General features: G+C 31.7%; 1 protein-coding gene across 2 annotated transcripts in view; it reads left to right on the forward strand.

Annotated features, from left to right (window-relative positions):
- The first annotated feature begins 332 nt into the window (after positions 1–332).
- LOC127098232 (non-seed lectin) overlaps positions 333–14,533 on the forward strand; it is a 42,636-nt gene continuing 28,435 nt past the window's right edge. The window contains exon 1 of one of the 2 annotated variants that reach the window (XR_007793314.1): positions 333–1,244. Coding sequence is in view for 1 of the 2 variants with exons in the window: in XM_051036771.1 (XP_050892728.1) it covers positions 382–980 (599 nt within the window). In the remaining variant the exon portion in view is untranslated. The remainder of the gene's footprint in view (positions 1,245–14,533) is intronic. The other variant, XM_051036771.1, reaches the window with a different exon arrangement.

A 14,533-nucleotide genomic window follows, 5' to 3' on the forward strand; every position in this document is an offset into this window, starting at 1 on the left:
TACTAGATCACTTTCTTTAAGATATTTCGTCGTACTGTCAATAATTATGCAATGCAGTCGAGTTTCGACGACATCTTCAAGATAAAACAACCCATTCAAAATTAGGTTTTGATGAGTGACACATTATAATTATTAATTAATATTAATTAATTAATTTTCACCTAATTAACTTTCATTAATTAATAGGGATGAGTTTTTCAAATTCACATCAAGTATTCCAGCAAAAGTAAACTTTGGTGCATATAATATTTAACAGGTGTTGTAAAATAATTTTAATGATATGTGATGGTAAAAGTACACCCAAGTGCCTATATAAATATGTGTGATAACCAAATATATCCTCATTGATAACTTTGGTAACAAAATCTCAGAATAGTTAGAATGGCTTTATATCGCACTAAAGAACTAGTCTCCCTTGTTTCAATCATGTTTGTTTTGCTAGCCACAAATATCGAAGCACTTTCCTTCAATTTCCCCAAGATCACTCCTGGTAACACTGCTATCACCCTCCAAGGGAATGCCAAGATTTTAGCCAATGGTGTCTTGGCACTGACCAACAGTACACAAATTCCTCCAACTACAACTTTCCCAAGTACAGGTCGTGCCTTATATTCAACACCCGTGCCTCTTTGGGACAGTGCTACCGGCAATGTTGCCAGTTTTGTCACTTCCTTTTCTTTCGTCATACTGAACCCGTCTGGACGTGTTCCAACTGATGGACTCGTATTTTTCATTGCACCACCGGACACTGAGATTCCCAACAACTCACAAAGTCAATATCTGGGAGTAGTTGATAGTAAAACTTCAATCAATCGATTCGTTGGTCTAGAGTTTGACCTTTATGCCAATTCTTTCGATCCCTATATGAGACATATTGGAATCGACATCAACTCTTTAATTTCTACCAAGACCGTCAGATATAACTTTGTGAGTGGTTCATTGACTAAAGTAACTATAATCTATGACTCTCCTTCTAACACCTTAACTGCTGTTATCACTTATGAGAATGGTCAAATTTCTACCATTTCACAAAACGTTGATTTGAAAGTTGTGCTCCCCAAGGACGTTAGCGTTGGTTTTTCTGCTACTTCAACAATTGCCGTATCACACAACATCCATTCATGGTCCTTCACATCAAACTTGGAAGCAACTACTGGCAATATCGTCTCACAAGTATGAATAATGCTTACTAGTTTCCTACTAGTTCTAAATAAGACTCTGCTTACTAGCAGCTAATATGACCTCTATGTATGTGTTTTTCGATCATCTTTCAATTAATGTTTCTTACTCTACATTCTCTTATATGCATTCTCTTATTCTGGTATCTGTCTTAAATGTCGTAATTGATTTTTAGAGGGCAGTAAGTTAAATTACCACAGAAATGAAGCCCATTACCGAAGGATTAACCACGAAAGATGTTACCGAAGGTTTAAATATGGCTAGTATAAAATCAATAATTTGATTTTTTGAAAGACAAACAAAAATATAATATACAAAAGGAGAGGCACAAAGGCCAAAAATAAAAAGGAGTCCCAGGTTGGAGACACAAGGAATACAAAAACTCAGGAGCAAAAACAAAAGAGCAGGGACAAAACAAAAATCAAATACCCCAAGCAAACTACATTCCCACCGGTTAATAAAGTACAACTACAAGAAACAACAGCAAAACAGAAAAATCCAATAATAAATTGAGGCTAGTGCTAACCCAAAAAGGAACGACAAAAGAACAAACAAAATCACAAAAGAAATCAATAAGAACACTATTAATAGAAGTAGAAATCACATAACCCCTATTTGTAAAAAAACACGATAGGATTCTCTAGTCTGGCCGAGATGACACATGAGTCGTCCATTGACCTACCAAGATACCATTTTCAAGCCAAAAAAACGCATTTGTCTTCCACTTATTTCTTAGTCTCTGAAGATCCAGAAAAAACTATATCATTATGAGATTTTCAAATAGACGAAACCACGACATGACAAACCATCGTTAACCTCCCTCTAATCCTAAAATACCATATGGGGAGCTAAAAAGCTGAAAAAGAGCCAAAATATGCTCAGGAAAAACAATATATCGCCCCAACCACCTAAAGATCTTATACTAAATTGAAGACGCCATCGCACATGTCACAAAGATCAGGTAGACTCAGTATGCAAGGAACATAACGGACAGGAAAAAGTCCTAGAGGCCAGATGGACACACCTCTTAAATAAGTTAACTCTGGTTGGGATACGATCCTAGAGAAGCAAGCTGCCAAGAGAAAACTATGAATTTAAAGAGAACCCAACTACACCAAATTGTCAGTACTACAAAAAAGATACCTATTAGCAGCGTGATTTTCACGCCACAAGGTTGAAAATCACGTCACAACCCTTAATTAGCGATGTAACAAAACACGACGCAGGAGCACTTGTGGCAACTTTTTTGCCACATAAAGATCACGCCACAAATTAGCCTCGTGATTTTCACGTCACAATATTTTGCCACGTGATTTACACGTCACAACATTTTGTTGTATAGCCGACCTACACTATTTAGATTAACAGATTTTGTCACATGACTTTTACGTCACAAAATTGCCACGTGATTTTCACGTCACAAATATGCCACGTGATTTTCACGACACAAAATTATAACTATATATTATATTTTAAACTATATATATATTCTATTTTAATTACATATATATATATATATAATATATATATATATATATATATAGATAGATAGATAGATAGATAGATAGATAGATAGAGAGATAGATAGATAGATAGATAGATAAATAACTCAACTCCATTCTATATATATAATACTCTATTTTTATTAAACAACCAAAAACAAATATCTATTTTTGAAAATAATAACTAATACATATCTTAAATGAATCTTAATTTCTTGAGCAACTTCTTAAATCTAGCCTTGATATATTTTTTGAGCCTTATCATTAATTAACGAAAGAAAAAAGGAAATACGATAAAAATCAAACATTGTACAAAAATGAAATAAGATGAAAATAAAACATTGTAGAAAAATTAAATTAAATAAAATTAATACATATCTTTGAAAAAAAAGGGTTTGTGTGGTTTGGAATTTTGAAAGGAGCAAGACAAATGGTGAAGGATAGCAGAAAATAAGAGAAATGAGGGAGAGGAAAAATGGGGAAGACAAGAGAATTTGATTTACTGAAATGGGGACAATGCAGATCTGATTATATAAAGCTCTTTTACAGTTGTGTTATTCACGACGCAAAATATTGTCGTGATAAACACGTTACAACCAATATATTCGTTGGACATTGCGACGTGATTATCATGACACAAATAAAGCGTGACAGTCACATTTTTTCCCCAACAACTTTTTCCAAATTAAGTTTTTTTAAATCTAAAATTTCAGTACCGACGTGATAATCACGACACTACGTATTTTTCAAATATTTCAAATTTCCCCCCACGTGAAGCTGAAACATAAAGCTGAAATTTCATTTTTTTTTTTTTAACTTTATGCTAGCGACGTGATTTTCACGTCACTATACAACTTTCTAAAATTTATCCCTTCCACCCTCGTGAAAAGCTGAACACTAATTTTTAATTATTTTAAAATGTTTGTGACGTGATATTCACGTTGCAATTTTCTTTTATAGTGACATAAAATTCACATGGTTAATTCACGAGGTTAGAACATTGTTTTCTTGTACTGAGGGAGCACAAGATCTAGTCTACCAATCTGACCATCTGAGGGGAAACATACGGCCCAGAAGGCGGGAATAAAGAGGACATGAATAAATCTCGTCTCTCAAATTAGGACATCTCCACACTTTTTAGGATTAATCCTATTAATCCTATTAAATACATGAGAAATACTTTTTAGGATTATCACAAGCACGAAAAAAATCAAACTTAATCTCATAAATTACTATACTATTAGATATACAATATACTTTTGTATAGTTTTTAACTTTTTTTCAATATTTCAAAAAGGATTGGTGATTGCATTTACATTTAAAAGTGGATTATGAGGTCGTAAATCAATTATATAAATTTCATTCAATTTGATACAAATAATCTTAGTAGCAAAAGAAAACACCTATATATTGTAGTGATGATTTATTTATTTTTCTATTAAAACAATGGGATTAATATCTATATATTAACTGTATAAATTATTTTACACTTACATCTAATCGAATAATGGTTTGATAGAACTTTTTAGCTTAGTTTACAAAATATCTATATAAATATTTATTTGTACTTGTTGAATTAGATGTATGTGTGTTTACCATGAAATTTAATTTAAAAAAACAAGTTTTAATTTATTTAAGGAATTAAATTCGAAAATATATCGAGACATATTTTGTGTGACTCATGAATTTTGAACAAGTTGACATAAATGTCGAAATAATATGGTTTTGAAAGCGATAACGAAAATTGAAACAACGTTAAAAGGAGATGGTTAAAATTTAAATGAAAATCAAAGACAAAAATAAAGATTGAATGTAAAAAAGATTGAAATTTAAAGAAAACAAAGCTTTAATTCATAAAATATGAAACATATACTTACATTCTGTAACTCTTTCTTAAAAACATAGATACTTTGATTTGTACAAAAATATGTACAATTGCGGATCCCAAAAACTCAAAGTTAATGCTATTTACATATTAAAGCTAAAATAACCGTCTGCAACAATCGACTAAACACATCATATCGGATTTCACTTTCATGTAATTATGATCCAAAATAATATTTTACTAATAATTTAGAAGCATTTATTTGTCTATTTGAAAGTTATAAGTTAAATTTAAAAGAATTGTTTGATAATCTTTTTAGCATTGTAATGATATTTAATATTTGAAAAAAATTAGTGTATGAAAAATTGTATCTTTATAATTGCTTCTAAATAATCTTTATTTTTTTTGAGCGATTTATGTAGTGATAAAGCTATCACTTTTATTAAGAGACTAAACACTGAAAATTGAGCCAATGAATTTCGTCTCTTACTTGTTTGCTTAAAATAAAGTCTCAATTAAATTTGGGTTTCACTATTGGTTTACGAATATTGTATTATATAATACTATTTTATATTATAGTACATTATATATAATTAATATTTTCTTTGATATCAGATCAAAGTATCAACTATATTATATATTTCGAATATTGTTTTTATGATGGTGGTGGTGATTATTTATTTTAAATGTAATTGGTTTTGTTCATATTTTAGTTATGAAAAGAGATCATTTATGCATTCACTTATTTTGGATGTGTGTCTTAAATGTGGTAATTGTTTTTTAGAGGGAAGTCAGTTAAATTACCACAGAAATGACGCCCAGTAGTGACGAACTAGCCACGAAAGATGTTACCGAAGACTTAAATATGGTTAGTATAAAATCAATAATTCATTTTCTTAAAGACAAACGAAAATATAATATATAAAAGGAGAGGCACAAAGGCCAAAAATAAAAAGAGTCCTGGATTAGAGACACAAGAAATACAAAAACTCATAAACAAAAACAAAAAATCAGGATCAAAACAAAAACCAAATACCCCAAGCAAACTACATTTCCACTTGCTAATAAAGTACAACTATAAGAAGCAACATAAAAACAAACAAAAAAACCCAATAATAAACCAATGCTAGAGTTAACCTAAAAAGGAACAACAAAAGAAACCAATAATAACACTACCAATGGAGGTAGAAATCACTCACCCCCTATTTCTAAAGAAAAACGAAAGGATTCTCCAGCCAGGCCGAGATGACACATGAGTTGTCCATTGACCTACCAAGATTCCATTTCCAAGCCAAGATAATGCACATGTCTTCCACTTATTTCTTAGTGTCTGAAGATCCATAAAAAACTATATCATTATGAGATTTCCAAATAGACCAAACCATGGCATGACAAACCATCGTTAACCTCCCTCTAATCCTAAGAACACCATATAAAGGGCTAAACATCTTAAAAAGAGTCAAAATATGCTCAGGAAAAAATAGTATACCGCCCCAACCACCTAAAGATCCTATACCCAACTGAAGACGTCATCTCACACGTCACAAAAATCTAAGAGGTAGGCTCAGTGTGGAAGGAACATAACGAACAGGAAAAAAACCAGAGGCCAGACGGATACCCCTCTTAAGGAAGTTAACTGTGGTTGGGATACGATCCTGGAGAAGCTGTCAAGAGAAAACTATGACTTTAGATGGAGCCCAACTACACATATTGTCGGCACTACAAAAAAAATAGCTATTACCAGCTTGATTTTCACGCCACAAAAGTGAAAGTCACGTCACAAACCTTAATTAGCGACATAACAAAACACGAGGTAGGAGCACTCGTGGCAAATTGTTTGCCACATGAAAATCACGCCACAAATTTGCCTCTTGATTTTCACGTCGCAACATTTTGCCACGTGATTTTGAAGTCACAAAATTCTGCTATATAGCAGACCCGCACTATTTAGATTGACATACTTTGCCACGTGATTTTCACGTCACAAAATTATAACTATATATTATATTTAAACTATATATATATATAATATATATATATATATATATATATAGATATATATATATATATATATTATATATATATATATATATATATATACTATTTAGATTGACATATTTTGCCATGTGATTTTCACGTCACAAAATTATAACTATATATTATATTTAAAATATATATATATATATATATATATATATATATATATATATATATATATATATATATATATATATTATATATATATATATATATATATATATATATATATATATATATATAACTTAACTCAAATCTCTATATATAATACTCTGTGTTTATTAAACAATCAACAATCAATATCTATTTTTGAAAATAACAACTAATAAATATCTAAAATGAGCCTTAATTTCTTGTGCAACTTCTTAAGCCTAGCTTGATCTACTTTTTGAGCCTTATCCATGATTAACAAAAGAAATACAAGAAATAATATAAAAATCAAACAATGTAATAAAAAGGAAATAAGATCAAAATCACACATTGTAGAAAAATTAAATAAAATAAATTTAATACATACCTTTGAAAAAAAAGAAGAAAAAGAGTTTGTGTGGTTTGGAATTTTGAAAGGAGTAAGAGAAATGGTGAAAGATGGAAGAAAACAGGAGAAATAAGAGAGAGGAAAAATGGGGAAGAGAAGAGAATTGGATTTACTAAAATGGGGACGATGCATATGTGATTATTTAAAGCCTTTTTACCGTTGTGTTATTCACGATGCAAAATACTGTCATGATAAACACGTCACAATCAATAGATTCGTTGGACATTTTGCGACGTGATTATAATGACAAAAATAAAGCGTGGAAGTCACATTTGTTTTCCCCAACAAATTTTTCCAAATTAATTTTTTTAAATTTAAAATTTCAGTAACGACCTGATAATCACGACACTACATATATTTCAAACTTCCCCCCATGTGAAGCTGAAACATAAAGCTGAAATTTCATATTTTTTTATTTTAACTTTATGGTAGTGACATGATTTTCACGTCACTATATAGTTTTCTAAAATGTATCCCTTCCACCCACGTGAAAAGCTGAACACAAATTTTTTGTTATTTTAAAATGTTTGTGACGCGATATTCACGTGCAACTTCCTTTTATAGTGAAGTAAAATTCACATGGCTAATTCACGAGTGCTGGAGCATTGTTTTCTTTCAACGCGGGAGGACAAGGTCTACTCTACCAATCTGATGATCTGGGGGGAACACACGGATCAAAAGGCGGGAATGAGCAAAGGAAACCGAGTAAATCCCGCCGCTCGAATCAGGCCATCTCCATACATCCCTCTCAACAGAAGGTGTGAAATCACTATATCGATTATTAGTTATTTATCTCATGGTTACTAGGGGATTTTGTCACCGTCGATAAACGTTACCAAAGAGCAATTTACCAATGGACACATTGTGGTAGGTAGGTCCTCGGTCAGTCGTGGATCCAAAAATTTAATATTATGGGAGAAAAAAACTGTATGTGTTTTTTATATTATGAATCTTTATATAATAACTAATTATAATGATAAAAAATCTACAAAGATAAAAGCTTATTTAAATTATAATTATCGCCTTTGAAATTTCATATTTTAAAAATACTTAATAATTTTTTTCTTTGTTAACCCTATTAAATACGTGAGATATATTTTTCAGGATTATCACAAGCACAAAAAAAAAATCAAACTTAATCTCATAAATCACTATATTATTAGATATACAATAGAATTTTATATATTTTTTTAATTTTTATCAATATTTAAAGTAAATGATGAAGAAGTAGACAAACTTGATTCCCTTTGGACCGAGGAGGAAAACATAAAATATGAAATTGATTTCAAAACCAAGAGCTTTATAATTATGTCTCTAGATGATAGTAAATTTTATTATGTTCATCATTGTAAAACCTCCAAGGAAATGTGGGATACTTTTGAAATAATATATGGAGATCTTCCACGTATCAAGCAAGAGGAGATGAATACACAAGACAAAGAAGATAAAGATACTTCTCTTAAATGTTTTTCAAAGCTTATGAATATTGGGAAGTATGTTGGAAATTGCATCACTAACAAATATCTAAGAGTTAAGAATTGAGGTTTAACCAAAATTTTAAATTAAAAGATGGGATCCTTCATGATTTTTCAAGAAAAATCAAGAAAGAACGAAATTGTAGAGAAGCTGAACAAACTAATTCAACTACTCAAAGAAGAAGAAGCAAAAACGTCATAATCATCAACTTCATCATACTCCTATCATACAACTCTAGTAGAATCCTCCATAAGAACATACTCAATAGTTGAATGATCCTCGAAAGGTTCAACATCAAATGAAGGACCTTATTGTTCATTGAACGAAAAAGAATAATAAGAAGAAGAAGTTTCTTCAATACTCGCACGAAGAAGAGGAGGATATACATCAACCTCGGGGAGAAATATGAAAGAATCCTCTTGCAACCAATAAGATGAAATATTTTTAAAGGCATTCTATGAGGCATATACTATTATAGGTGTCAAACCATCATATGCTCAACTTTTTAGAATGAGTGATCAATTAGTGGAAGAAAATGATAAACTAAGAGAACATACCTTAGGTCTTATGGAATCTTTAAGATATCTTGAAGATATAAATGCTTCTTTTAAAATAGAAATTCCAAAGAAGAATGTAAGCGATGTGACTCCCTTATAATAGTAGTAACTAGGCTTCGTGAAACCTTAGGAAAGTCTACTCAAGGAAAAGAGAAGCTTGGCCAACTCTTATAAAGTCAAAAGCCTTCCCTAAATAAAAATGCATTATGATTTAAAAGTGATAGAAAACATAGGAAATGTGTAGATCAAAAGGACAAGAAGCGTAGGGTTTATAAGTGCACGCACTATAAGAGAATATGACACTTAGAATCTTTTTATTTTGATAAAATGAAAACATCTAAACCTTAGATCTTCTAGAACTAATGCACATGGGCCCAAGAAAATATGGGCATCGAAGGTGAAACATTAATGTTTTGTAAGTATGCTTTACAACTTAGGAATTTGATGATTAATAATGAAGTTGTGAAAAGCAATAGTATACTTTTAAAGTATACATTGTGCATGAAGCCTATGATCAAGGATGAACAATGATGGAAAATAATAAATCAATCTGATCAAAGTAGATTTTTTGAGAATATCTCAAGGTTTATGCTCCTTAGTGATCAATTTAATGAACATGTTTCTAATGGACTAGTTCATTTTTTATTAACTCTCGCATCCAATAGTGTGTATAGAAGGATACACCATATTATTCTGTGTTTTCACTTTGTAGGGATGTATTCATCAAGACTTCTTTATAAAAGAGGTATAAATTATTTTAAGATGAAAATAATCAGATAACTTATATTAAACCCTTAAAATAATGAATTTATTTTTTGGCCAATCTCAATAAATTATTTTCCTAAATCAAAAGATGAGTATTCTAGATTTTTATAGAAATTGAGTGCAAATAATGACAAATGGGTGATAAGTCAAAAATTAAACATAATACCCAACATGCACAAAGGAGGCTGAACCACAGAGGCCCAATCGATTAGCACAACCGATTAGAATAGATTGGTATGCTGAATTTCAAATAAAATCCAAGCCAAACTTGTTTCTAAGTAAATAAAATCTCATTATTAATAAGGATCTCACAAAATCATGAATAATATGCTAAACTAATTGATTAGAGCTCTTAGCTAATTAATTGGCTTACTTAACAAGGTAAGATTTTGATATGATATTCAATCAGCATAATTACATTATATACTTCTCAAGTATACATGATCAAATTATTAGATGGCATGCTATAAATATGGATGCTCTTTCATTCTCTTGCATTTCATATTCAAAATTGTGAGTGTGAGATTATTCTTACAAAATGATCATGAATCCAAAAAGACTAAGCTTTTCCAAACCCCTTTTCTGACTTCTTCACTACCAAACAACAAGAATTATGATTCTTTCAATTTTTTGCCAACTGATCCCTTGTAAGGATCCACAAGACTTCAAAGAATGCAAATTCTTCAAGACCTTAATAGAATTCAACCTATCCACCTTTCTCTGTATTCCCACCAAAAGGATATACCCATCCTTGGTAAAGATTTTTTTCTCAAAAATTCATATCACTGATGGAATACTTAGAAGTGAATTAAAAAGGAATAGGATCACACTTTCATTGGAAGAATTTTGAAAGATGCTAGGACTCCCTCATAAAGATACAATCATCAGACTTGGAGACAAAGTAAACAAATAAAACTTGAATCCTCTATTATAAGGGAACCATCTTCGTATATACCCCCATCACTTCACTAATGGATACATCCACCCTGAAAGTCGTATGACTCACTATGTGACTAATCATATACTCTTTCCAAGAAGACGCAACTTCAGCCTCTTAACCCAACCTGATGTGGAAACAATATGGTTAATAGAAAACAAAGTCAAGTTGAATTGTGCAAAACAAGTAATAGACTCCATGATGAAGAATAAGAAAGAATAAGCATATTTTTCATTTAGGAATTTAATCGCCAAAATCTTGGAAGAGACATGATAAAACTTTGGAGATGAAGAGTTCAAAGGAGAGACAACCATATTTGGGAAATCCTTTTAACATCAATGAAGGGTGAAATCATAAATGGAAGGATAATTGAGAAGCCCCAATCTAGTGAGAGGAAAATAAATTCCAAAGTTCAAGAGGAACCAATAGAACTAGATAACCCCAACAACCCCATGCCTCAACTACCCTCAATCAAGGACATACTCAAAATCATAAGTGGGAAGATAAATGCAGTCAGTGATAAGATTGGCTTCATAGTCCAACACTTCATTCTAGACCAAAGTCAACTACCACATGACCTATTTTTCTATGATGATCTTGATGAAGAAAAATCTCACAAATGTGTTTAAAGTTATTGTTATTTCCCGCTTTTTCGCATTTTTCAATTATGAAATTTCAATTCTTCTAATTTGGTAAAATTTTGTTCTTGTATTTTCAATTATGCAAATTTTCCTTATGTAACTTAAATTTTTAGCAATAATATGAATGGCGATTTATTTTCTTGTCTTAAATGCCCACTTCGATCTGCCGTTTTTGGAAAGAATACCAACCGCTTCAATCTACTAATAGGAAAAGGAGGACTAACCACTTCAATCCCCCATTTCGAAGAGAAGACTCAATTTCTAAATTCCAAGTCTTGTCGTTTAGGTTGGAAGTCAAATAATTCTCCTTGTATAACGGGGTTCATGTGTTTTACCTACTAAAGGCTCTCAAAGTTTATTAGATACTTTCAAGATCAATTCTTTGGGAGAGGAGTAGGTCATTTTTTTTTGTTTTTTTAAACCTCTATACATCTTGGTGTTCATCTCTTTCCCTTAACTCTTTACGTTCTGCAATATATATGTTGCATTTTATTTTTTCTCTGCTCAATACTCAATTATTTTCAACATGTCTTTCAACTTTGATTTTAATATGCAATGTTTTCAAAACTATGTTTTTTGGGACCATATAATTCACCCTCATCCCGCTCTCTTGTGTGGAAAATCACATGTCCAACATAAGTGTCATCTAAGATAACTGACAAAAACACTTGGAGACTCACTGAATATAAGTGTGGTATACGAAACCCTTAGAAAGGAAAAATGAAAATCTTATGGGTTTTTTTGACAATATCAAATAAAGTTGTCCTCACTTTATGTTTGAACACATAAAATTAATATACAATTTTTTAAACAATTTTTTTATGAAAGACCCACCCAATATTTTAGAGAACCTTTTCAAATTTTAATCGGATCCACCTGAGTTTATTAAGGTATTTTGTAAATTTTAAGTGGACCCAGTTAAAATATTGGAGGCCCTTTAAAAAAAATTCTAATGTTATCAAAGAATTTTTTTGGAACCCACCTCCTTTGAATTTGATAAAATATAAGGTAGATGGAGCTTTCTCTGTTAACTCGATATCCACTAGTTGTGATGGGATTTTTAGATCGAATCTTGGGCTTTCAATTTTTTATTTTGTGGAACCTCTCTTTTGGAGGAATTATTTACTAGTAACGTTTGTGGTGTAATTCCAAGCATCGAAATTGTGAAGGACATGGGGTGGAGGAATCTCTGGATGGAATCAGATTATTTGATAGTGATCAGAGCCTTTTCTTCTTTCAACATAGATTTAATCCCCTGGAAAATTAGAACAAGGTGGTTCTCTAGCCTCAAGGATACTCTAAATATGTCTTTTATAATTTTTTATTCTTACAGGGAAGGAAATAGTCGTGCGGATTTTTTTACTAATATAGGTCGCACATCTATGTTCTTCACTCTCTTTAACTCTATACATGTTGCATCCCCCCCCCCCCCCCCCCCCCCCCCCCCCCCCCCCCCCCACACACACACACACACACCTTTTTGCATATGAATCTTATTTTCTAGGGTTAAATATGCTTTACTCCTTGCAATGTAAGCGAGTTTCATACCCCTCCCTTCATATTACTATTTTTATTCCCCCTTTTAATGTAAGGATTCCGTATGTTTGGCCCCCTAGTGACACTTGGCACACATAATCTTTCATTTTTAATGACTTGGCGGGTGTTGGCTGGTCTAAATTGCAAGTATTTGCTGATCTGATGTTGTGTACCCCCCTATAAATATAGGGTTAATTTTTCATTCCTAAATCAAGCACTGAAGGAAGACGAAGATGCCATTGGAGAAGAAGAGATGAAGGAAGGAACACGGAGAGGGAGCTTTGAAGGATTGAGCACAGAATAGAAACACGAAGATGAATCACTATGAAGGTAACGTCATTTGAGAGTCTATCAAAGATTTTACATTCATCAAATGGGTTGAAATCTTCGTTTCTAGTGTCTCAGGTAAGCCTTTTCGAACTCTCTTGTTGTAGTGATTGTAATGTTCTAATGTTGTAACGTTGAATATGAAAATACCTTTCTCAAAATATACAAGTATTTAATATTGTTTTTCAATATGGAGGTGAGTTTATAAGGAACAATGAAAACGAATTATTCTACAGAGGTGGGGTTCAAACCTTAGTTTTTGGGTAACATGTTAAGAAATGGAGTAATTTTTAAATTAAAAAATTGGTTCAGGGATGGGGTTATCAAGAAGGAAGTAACAGGGTTTTGACTAAAAGAGTAGAAATAGATGACATTTTTTTCCATAAAAAGAAACGATCATGCATATGATTTTACTGCAATGCTTGTACAAACCAAGTTGATGTCTACCTTTATTTGGAACATCATGTGAAAAATATAAAATCGAGAGTGGGGGAACTAGGTTCATTACTAAAATGACAAATATGAAAGCAATTGATGATGAGGGTGTTGAAGGTTTTAATGATATTGAGGATGAGAGAACAACTACTATTACAGATGAATTTGATTTTACCCAACCCCTAAATGAATGTAACACAGTTGCAGGATTAATTTGTTGTTCCAAAAAGAAAATGGAGGAGAATGAATATGTTAGTGATGGACTGGCCAACTCAGATCCAGATGAATCTGATGATGATAATGGTGAAGGTCCTAAGTTTGAAAAGTTTAGGAAAGAGCAACTTAATAATGGCTACCAAGTTAAGTGGGGCATGGAATTTAATTCTCTAGATAATTTTAGAGATGCAATACATGAGTGTTAAGTATTAAATGGTAGGGAAATTACGTTTGTGAAAAATGAGAGTTATAGGATAAGGGTAGAATGCAAGGCTAAATGTGTTTTTTTAGTTCTATGCTCTAAAGTGGACCATCAACACACTTATGCTATAAAGGCAATGGTGGATACCCACCCATGTGCTAGAGTATTGAACAATAGATTTGCAAACTAATGATGGGTAGCCAAGGAAGTAGTGAAGAAAATGAAAATTCAAACTAATACAATTAGAATTCGAGACATTATATAAGAAATGAGACAACATTATTCTGATGAAGTTATGTCTACATTACCTGACATTAAGATAGATGTTATTCCAAACATGGTTGAATAACCTATTGTGCA

Source organism: Lathyrus oleraceus, chromosome 6, assembly GCF_024323335.1.
Source record: "Lathyrus oleraceus cultivar Zhongwan6 chromosome 6, CAAS_Psat_ZW6_1.0, whole genome shotgun sequence".
NCBI classification, from domain to species: domain Eukaryota; kingdom Viridiplantae; phylum Streptophyta; class Magnoliopsida; order Fabales; family Fabaceae; genus Lathyrus; species Lathyrus oleraceus.